Source organism: Chrysochloris asiatica, unplaced genomic scaffold (assembly GCF_000296735.1).
Source record: "Chrysochloris asiatica unplaced genomic scaffold, ChrAsi1.0 scaffold00078, whole genome shotgun sequence".
NCBI lineage: Eukaryota > Metazoa > Chordata > Mammalia > Afrosoricida > Chrysochloridae > Chrysochloris > Chrysochloris asiatica.
This window is the reverse complement of record NW_006408596.1, coordinates 467,899-477,208: the sequence shown is the minus strand read 5'-3', so window position 1 is coordinate 477,208 and position 9,310 is coordinate 467,899. Positions and strand designations below refer to the sequence as shown.

At 53.6% G+C, this 9,310-nt stretch overlaps 1 protein-coding gene across 3 annotated transcripts in view; it reads right to left on the bottom strand.

Moving 5' to 3' along the window:
• Nucleotides 1-3,514, bottom strand: part of NCOR2 (nuclear receptor corepressor 2) — a 113,535-nt gene extending 110,021 nt beyond the window's left edge. For all 3 annotated transcript variants that reach the window (XM_006865361.1, XM_006865362.1, XM_006865363.1), the window contains exons 1-2: nucleotides 3,410-3,514; nucleotides 396-523 (exon numbers count right to left, since the gene is read on the bottom strand). In XM_006865361.1, coding sequence (XP_006865423.1) covers nucleotides 396-523; nucleotides 3,410-3,514 — 233 coding nt within the window. The remainder of the gene's footprint in view (nucleotides 1-395; nucleotides 524-3,409) is intronic.
• Nucleotides 3,515-9,310: the final 5,796 nt, after the last annotated feature.

The window sequence follows — 9,310 nt, the reverse complement described above, 5'->3', positions numbered from 1 at the left end:
TACATACCTCCTTGCATGTATCTGTGAACCATGATCATACATATGTGTGTACAGGCCTCCTTATATATATTAGTGATCTATGGTCATACATATGTGTGCACATACCTTCTTGTAAAAATCTGATCCATGGTCATACATATGTGTGTACATACCTCCTTGCATATATCTGTGATCCATGGTCATATATGTATGTGTGTATTATGTGGTCCTCTCACATACTTACCACCTCCTCACATACATCTCCAACCCGAGGTCATATGTACATGTGTACCTATCACCTCTCACATACATCTCTGATTGCATCAGTTTTCCTGGAGATTCCTGACTAATACACCTTCCATCCAGCCGCCTGGCCTGTACCCCATCCCCCACTTTAGACAGAGGCAGCCCCTCACCTCTCACCCCCAGGTTGGAACTCCGACAGCAGGGAGGGCCGCCTGCGCTGGGGCTGGATGGCGGAGCTGGGTGGCAGGTGGGCGGCATAGTCCCGGGGGTGGTGTTGGTATTCCAGCAGCCCGACATCCTGGAGGGAGAACACAGGTGCACATGTGAGCTCCACCAAGCTGTGTGGTCTCTCTGAGCCTCAATGTTTCCAGCTGTATAATGGGCAGGAACTCCTGACCCGGAGCGGGGGGGGGGGGAACAGATATGCCAGGCCAATGATAAGCTTCTCACATCACACGTGAACGCGACACCGGGTCTCGGCTAACCCTAACCCCACACCCGAACTTAGTCAACACCACATCCCAATAGAGGTGCAGCTGCCAGCCCCACCTGACGGGGGACAACTGAGGCACAGAACACAACACACACAGGCTTGCTGCCTGAGAGGAGACACTAGGGGCACAAAGATCACGTTTTTCCAACCCAAAGCAGTGTGTGGTGGGCAGCACAGACACCCAGGCCAGGCGAGAAAGAAACCTGTCTGCAGGGACAGATGTCGGGCACATGGGAGCAGGGATGTCTGAGGCTGCTTGAGACAAGAGAGGGAGCGGGGGAGTGAGAGGGGCTGGACCATCACACCCCTTTGCAGATGGGACCTCCGAGCCTGTGAAAGCAGAACTGCGAGATTGCCACCTCTACCGCTTCCTCTCAGCAGCATCGCAGGTCATCAGGGGAGCGGGTACAGAGCATGATGGAGCTCAGGTGACGAATGCATAGAGGTGACAGTGTCAGCAGGAAAACGTAGACAGAGGCACAGCCTAAACAACCATCACAGGGACACGTGGACAGACCTCTCACACCCCACAGACTCATGTCAGACCCACACGCAGGTGTGAGGAGAGGCCAGGCGACTCACACGCTCACACACAGACCCAGCACGCGTGGATGCACACAGACACGTGTGCACATGGACACACACACATGCAAGCACAAACTGACACAGGCACACACATTACACACGCCCATGTGCAGACAGACACATGTGCACTGAGTACAGACACAATATCAGGCAGGCTCGTGTATGCACACTGACACATATGCATGCACACACACACATATGCAGATACATCCTGGCAGACACACTGACACATGCACTCACATGCAGTCAGACGTGTGTAGACACACAAATAGATATGCATGCATGTGCAAGACAACATACACACAATTGTGGGCAAACATGTGCAGGCACAAGCGCACATGTGTATACATAGATATACACGCATGTGCAGATCGACATATGCACCAGTGTGGGGTGTTCGGCATGTCTGGCAGGTTGACAGGCAGAGATTCCATGTCCACACACAAGACATATGTGTCCCGACACATGCATACGCAGGCACCTCTGCAGAGGTATAGAGTGTTTTCAGCACACCTTGCAGGCTACCTGGAGGAATGCTCGCTCCACTACACGTTCCCACAAAAGCAAAATGAGCAAAGCAGCAGACAAGCCAACCTCCCGGAGGGGAGATCCTCAGCAAGATGGAGTATCTACCTGCCCTGGGGACAAGGCTCGGGGAGGTGGGGGGGTCCTGTACAGAAACACTCCCTGCAGGGCAGCCCAGGCGTGGGCCCATTGGCTATGTCTGCCTAACCTCATCTCCACCTGGGCCAGCGATGACCTCTAGGTCCCATCCAACCACAGGCTGTATCACAGATGGCCCAGGAAGGGATAGTGAAAGCAGTCTGGGGGTCAGCTGGTGACTCTAACAACCAGGAGGCAGTCCCGCTTGGGCAATAGGGAGTGGGGAGAGCAGGGACCAGGTGAGACAGGAGAACCCAGCCAGAGAGGCTGAGGGGCATCCTGGGCCCCAGCTCTCTGCGACACCCCCCCCCTCACACACACACACACACACACACACTCACTCATGGAAACCCTGAGAAGGCATTTCCTCTGTGCCTGCCAGAAGGGATCCCATTTAGAGGCTCAAAGAGCCAGGGTGACTGTGGCCACTCCCTCAGCACCCCCCACCCCATCCAACAGCCAGCAAGGTACATGGGAAGACCACCCGGGGCCCATGACTGTGAGGAGCTGCTGGATTGATTCCACTAACAGTACCCCAAGAATAGAGGAGGATATCCTAGGTGGTCATCTTTATGGGACACGGCCAGGTCCTTTTCCCCAAGAGCAGCTGGTGGGCTTCAACCACCGACCTCTTATTAGCAGCCCAGTCCGTAACCACTGAACCAGCCAAGTCCCTTCACTATTCTCTGTTGATGCCTATTTCTCTATGATCACAACTAGCCTCCTAAGTGTTGCGGAAGGGACCCCCTAGCGGAGTGAATGAATGACAAGACGAAGGAAGGAATGAGGTGGCTTGTTTTTCTACACACATGATTTTTCTACAAACAGTGTGCAAGTACTCTCATGGCCATACCCAGGAACAACTCGCGAAGGTGGGCAAGTGAGTCCAGCTCGGAACAGGAGGCAGAAGGCTGGCCCAGGGAGCCCCCACTACAAAGACCCCAGCTGCTTCCATGCTGGTACCTCCCAATCTGGGATTTCGAGAGTGGGCACACACTGCTGAGAGAAGGCTGAGGCCAGCCTGCTTCTGGGGCAGCTCCACTCTGTCTCACAGGGTCACTGTGAGTTGGGGTCCATCCGATGGCAGTGGGTTTTGTTTTGGAGCATATATGAGGCCACAAGGGTCAGGGCAGGGTTAGGGTCACTAGGAGCAACCACTTCCACAAAGCCACCCAAGTTTCAACAAGGAGGGAGTTGAGAAGACAATGGATTACAAGACTCTCCATATCTGCACGTAAACCCCACTGGTGGTCAAGAGAGAAATCATGGGGCCATCTGACCAACTCTGAGTGGCAAAGGTTTCAGCTCAGCTGACCCTGGCGTCCACCTTCTCAATGGGATCACAGGGTTTACCAGGTGTCCTGGGGCCTCCCCTTGGGACTCCCAGGAAGAGCAAGAGAGGGCAGGTCTATGAAAGCACTAGCCGCAGATCTATCTTCTTACCGTGTGGGGCCGGGCGATCTGCACGGGGTAGGAGATGCCATGGGGCGGGTACCGGGCCTCAGCGGCCCTCCAGGTCTGTGCTACGGGCTGTGTGGACCCTGACATGGCGGGGCCGTCTGGGAGTTTCTCTCAGCAGCCACCAAGTTAAAGGTCAGCAGTCATCATCTACTCACGGCTGCTATCACAGGCACCTGTGAGAAAACTGGGAGACAGAGAGAGAAACAGGGTCAGTCATGGAGGCCCCGCAGGCAGGAAGGCAGGCACCTCTGTGTACCCAGGACCTCCTCTCAGCCCTCAGACACCGTCCTGCCAGACCAGCAGCTGCCCCACAAATAACATCAGTAGATACAGGAGACCCAACCTCCATGGTCACGGCCCTCACCACTCATCCCTGCGTGGTCCCCAGCCTCACTCCATGACCTCTGGGAGTTTCCAGTCACCAGGACAAAGTTCTTGGGAAGCACAGGGCAACCGCTGGTCACCCTGGGCACCCAGCCATAAGGCCTGACCAGTGGGGGAGGGGCCCCTGAGTGGGGAACAGGGCCAGGTCTCCCTGTTTCCCCATGCAGTAGGGGACACTGTGACATGGAACAGGGCAGACGTGGCCAGGAGGCTGAGGCCCACATCGAGTTAAGGACATAGATGAAAGCCCCATGAACCCAGTATCTAAGACAGGAGGCTCGCATAGAAACATCCACAGCCAAGCTACAAAGAATCTCAACAAAGGTCCAGTGTTGTTGGTGATACAGATGGGGAACTGAGACCCACAGAGAAAAAGATGGAGACCCCGTACTGTGCCAAGAGAAACCCCAGTCCTTCCCCATGAATCTTCTGGCAACCCCCACCCTCCTCAGAATCCTCTGCTGTCTGCCAGCCACTGCTACATTACACTTGACCAGGGTCACAGCTGGTTGGTTCCTCCAGCCATCTCTGGTGTAAGCAAGGGTCCCACGTTCTCTGTCCTGCACATCCCATGCTACCTCCACATGCTCCAACCAGCCTATGAAGCCCTTCCCACACACTGGGACAATCATTGGTTCAGGGAAGAGCATGTGACTTGATGAAAGCCAATGAGAGTCAGGTTTGAGACTTTGGCTGGAAGAAAAGGGTGCTCTCCACTGGAGAATCAAGGCATCCAATATGCTATGAAGAAAGAAAGCATGGGTCTCTGGGAGCACCACGTGGCAGGAGGCTGCCTGAGGATGAAGCTGACCACCTAGAAGACAGAGCTGAAGGTGGCCTGCTGACAGCTGGGCCTGAAGCTTACTAAACCCCATAGCTGCCTGCCTGGTATCTGCGAGTGCTATGGCAGGTAAGTCAGTGCTCATCAACCTAAACACCCATCAACAGATGAATGGATACACGAACCACGCCACGGAAAGTCACTCCACCACAGCGCAAACAAAGTTCTGATTCATGCTATGACTTGGAGGGGTGGGTACACATTATTGTGAGAGGGGAAACAAAAATTGAGCTCTGAGCTTTCACCACAGAGATGTGGAAGTGGCTGTCCAGGAAGACGGCAGGACTTAGGGGAGAGGGAGTCACGAAGGTCACCAGGTTCATCAGAGCTGCTGGGTCTGGTCTTAGCCACTCAGGGTCTGAGGAGGGCAGAGATAAAAATCCTGGCTCACATGCAGACCCCAGGACTGTCCCTGAGTCTGCCTGTTTCAGGGTCAAGAGAGGGCATACACTTAGAAGGGTGCTGACCCCCACCCCAAAATACACTAGGGCTGGAGACAGTGTGTGATAATGTGGGTCCAGGCCTGTCAGATGGGCAGGGGTCAGCAGTGACTGCAGAGAGAGCAACATGGGACTACAGAAGGCCCACATCACAGTCTTGGGGAAAGGGGGTGACGGGAGAAACCCCAGAGGTGAAGGCAGGGGCAGAGAGATGTGACCTGCAGGCGTGAGGTCACAGTGCAAGTATCAAGGCTCACACATGGAGAGGAAAGCGGCGCTGGACCACCAGTGGCCCTTTGGGCTGTAGTAAGGACAGTTTCTCTTCTAAGGACAATAGGGAGTCATGGAAGGTTGTTGAGAAGGGTACAGGGGTTGGGTATTTGCCATGCATGCACGGTAGGGAGCAAGGATGAAAGAGAAATCAGGAGAGGCTAGTGAAGCATCCAAGAGTGAGGACCATGCTGGTGGGACAGGGCTAACGGTGACAGACAGGGACGTGGACCAATAACATGTTGTGGGGAAGTGGCCTCTGGGAGTTCCCCAGGCTGTCTGAGGTCATTGGATCACTTTCTCAAGCAACAGAAGGGGCTCATGGCTCTGAAGATCAGTTTCCTTAGCTGCAGGGGGGACATGAGCACTCCTCCCCCACAGGCTACAAGGGGGGTCCTCACACACAGCTCACAGGGGGGGCCCCCATGAACACGGGACTGGAGGCTCCCCTCTCTCTCTCTCTCTCTCTCACACACACACACACACACACACACACACACACACACGGCCTGGGGGAGGGGCATGAATAGACGCACTGGGGGCTCCTTAACACACGGCTCCGAGCAGAACACACACACACACACAGAGTTAAGGGGGACCCCAAGAACGGCGACATTGGAGTCCTCCAAGCACGGCCCACAGTGGGGGGCCCCCCCCACACAGTTCTTTACCACATCTGCGTCAACACATACAGCATCCACTACTCAGCTGCCGTCCGTAGCCACCACGAGCGCCGTGGGCCTGCTCCGGCAGCATGACCATCCTCCCAAGCACACAGCCTGGCTCACGACTACTGTGTTGCTTCCTGAAGACTCCTCAGGTACAAGACTGCTCACAAACTCAGGGGCTCTGACCACTTCCGTCTGCCTTGCTCCCAGGTGTCACCAACGACAGGGGGTGGCCACACTGTAGATGCTCAACTAGCATGCTGAACAAATGGCTGGATGGATGAGAAGATGAGTCTACCCAGCATTCCCCGCTATACACACACTGGCAAAGCTTTCTTTCCACAAAGCAGCCTGCCCCACACCCCTCTCCAGAGACTCCCACAGGCCGGCTGAGGCTGTACTGAGACACGTTCCATAGATTTCTAAGTCCCCAGAGACCTGGCCCAGCTCCCTCCAGGGTGGGAGGGTGGAATTACAACTGGCAGGGTAGTCTAGGGGTGGTGGGGGAGGGCTGGAGAAGGTGCAGGATCCACTGAGCTGCTCACCTCAGGGAAGATGAAAGGCGCTGTCCGCTCCACACGGCCCTGAAATTTCCTCAGAACTAATGGGCCCTGCCACTGAACTGGTGGCAGGTGGGGGCGCACAGAACTACAAATCAACCTCAAGGCTCAGAGAACCCACGCAGAGCCAGGCGGGGTTGGGGACTGGCTCTCCCACAGGGCGTCCCAACGCTGTCTCCCCAGGCCCTGGGCAGTCCTGTCCAGTCATGGCTCCACAAATGGGTGGTACTTGGCATCCAGGCTGCTCTTGCTGCTGGATGTCTGTGGGTAGATGCCGACTTATCGTGACCCCATGTGTCAGGGAAGAACCATCATATAGAGTTTCTGAGTCTGCCATCATGATGGGAGATCACCAGGTCTTTCCAGTGGAGCCAGTGGGTGGGTTCGAACAGCAAACCTTCTGGTGAGCAGCAAAGCACTTAACCAATGCGCCACCAGGGCGCTCCTTGGCACATGGGAATGGTGTTCATTTTCTGGAGGTTCTAAACAGAATTCCTAAACAGGAGTTGTGGGGGGCTTTATACAACAGAAATGTGTTGTCTCTTCCTGTCCTGGAGGCTCCAAGTGCAAACTCAAGGCGTCAGAAGGGCCTTGCTCCCTTCACGACCTCCAGGGGCAAACCTTTCCCTGCTTCCTATAAAATGCCAAGTGTGTCAGAGGAGAACTGTGCACCACAGGGTTTTCAGTGGCTGATTTTTTCAGAAGCAGATCACCAGGCCTTTATTCTGTGGTACCTGGGGACAGCTTTGAGTTAGCAGACGAGTGGGTACACTGCCCAGTCACAACACCCTGCTTCCTGCAGTTCCCAGCAATCCTTATCTTGTGGCTGTGTAACTCCAATTTCTGCCTTTGTCACTACTGACCACTTGGCCTTTCTACCATCTCAGTGCCTGCGTGTGTCCTCTCTTTCACAAGGACACCAGTTACTGGATTCAGGACACAACCCAATCCCATATGACCTCATCTTAACTTGATTATATCTGCAAAGCCTCCATTTCCTAAGAAGGTCACACTCTGAGATTCTGGGTGAATATGTTTTCAGGACCACCATTTGCCCTAGTGGGAACACTGAGGCTCTGTAAGGACTGCACCTTTAACCGCAAGATTGGGGGCTCAAGCTCTGTGGCAGACACATGAGGCTTTCTGCTTCCACAGAGATTTATAGCCTTGGAAACCCTATGTGGGGTGGTCACTGTGATTCAGCACCAACTCCGTGGCATATGAAAAAAGTTTTTTTTTTCCAGAATATTAGGTGTCAAATAAATCTCTGTGCTGGTCACTGTTACGGGAGCATAAACTAAAGGCCCATGACTGGAGTCGTCCAGCCTCTCTGCGGGAGAAAGACAGGACTGGCAGTTGGCTTCCACAAAAATAACAGGGTTTGGAAATCTTGTGGGGCAGTTCTACTCTGTCATATACAGTCACCATGATCTACAACTGCTTCCAGGACAGAGGACTTGGTTCACTTTTCACTTAGATTGTTCACTGCTATAACAAGAAACTGGTACAGTGCCTGGCACACAGTAGACATCCCATAAATGCTTCCTAAGTGAGAAGTGTGCCCCCAGCCAGCTAGGCCCAAGGTGAGGAAAAGACTTGGAAGCCAGCAGAAAGGGTGCCGGGGGTGAGGGCAAACCACTACAGGAACGCGAAAAAGAACTCATCTGTTAACACTTTGTCCTTCTAGTTTCTGGCACAAGGTAAAAACTGGGGAAGCACCCAAAGGTTCAATGTGCACCTTCAGCAGAAGGTCCCGGTGTGGAACACACAGATCCTTGGGGACTGGGTGCTCGACAGAGTTCAGACACACAAAAAGCTACAGGGCGCATCAACAGGATGGATCCACGCGGTGTGGTCCATCCGAACCTGGAATACACTCTCACAGATACACACGGTGTGGTCCGTGAGAACCTAGGATACACTCACACAGATACACACGGTGTGGTTCATCACAACCTGGAATACACTCACACAGATACACTCGGTGTGGTCCATCTGAACCTGGAATACACTCAGACAGATACACAAGGTGTGGTCCATGAGAACCTACGATACACTCACACAGATACACACGGTGTGGTCCATCACAACCTGGAATACATTCAGACAGATACACTCGGTGTGGTCCATCTGAACCTGGAATACACTCAGACAGATACACTCGGTATGATCCATCAGAACCTGGAATACACTCACACAGATACACACGGTGTGGTCCATCAGAACCTATAATATACTCACACAGATACACACGGTGTGGTCCATCAGAACCTACAATACACTCACACAGATACACACGTTGTGGTCCATCAGAACCTACAATACACTCAGACAGATACACACAGTGTGGTCCATGAGTACCTGGAATACAGTCAGAAAGATACACACGGTGTGGTCCATCAGAACCTGGAATACAGTCAGACAGATACACATGGTGTGGTCCATCAGAACCTGGAATACAGCCAGACAGATACACACGGTGTGGTCCATCACAACCTGGAATACAGTCAGGCAGATACACACGGTGTGGTCCATCACAACCTGGAATACACTCAGATACACACGGTGTGGTCCATCAGAATCTGGAATACAGTCAGACAGATACACACGGTGTGGTCCACGAGTACCTGGAATACAGTCAGAAAGATACACACGGTGTGGTCCATCAGAACCTGGAAGACACTCACACAGATACACACAGTGTGGTCCATCAGAACCTA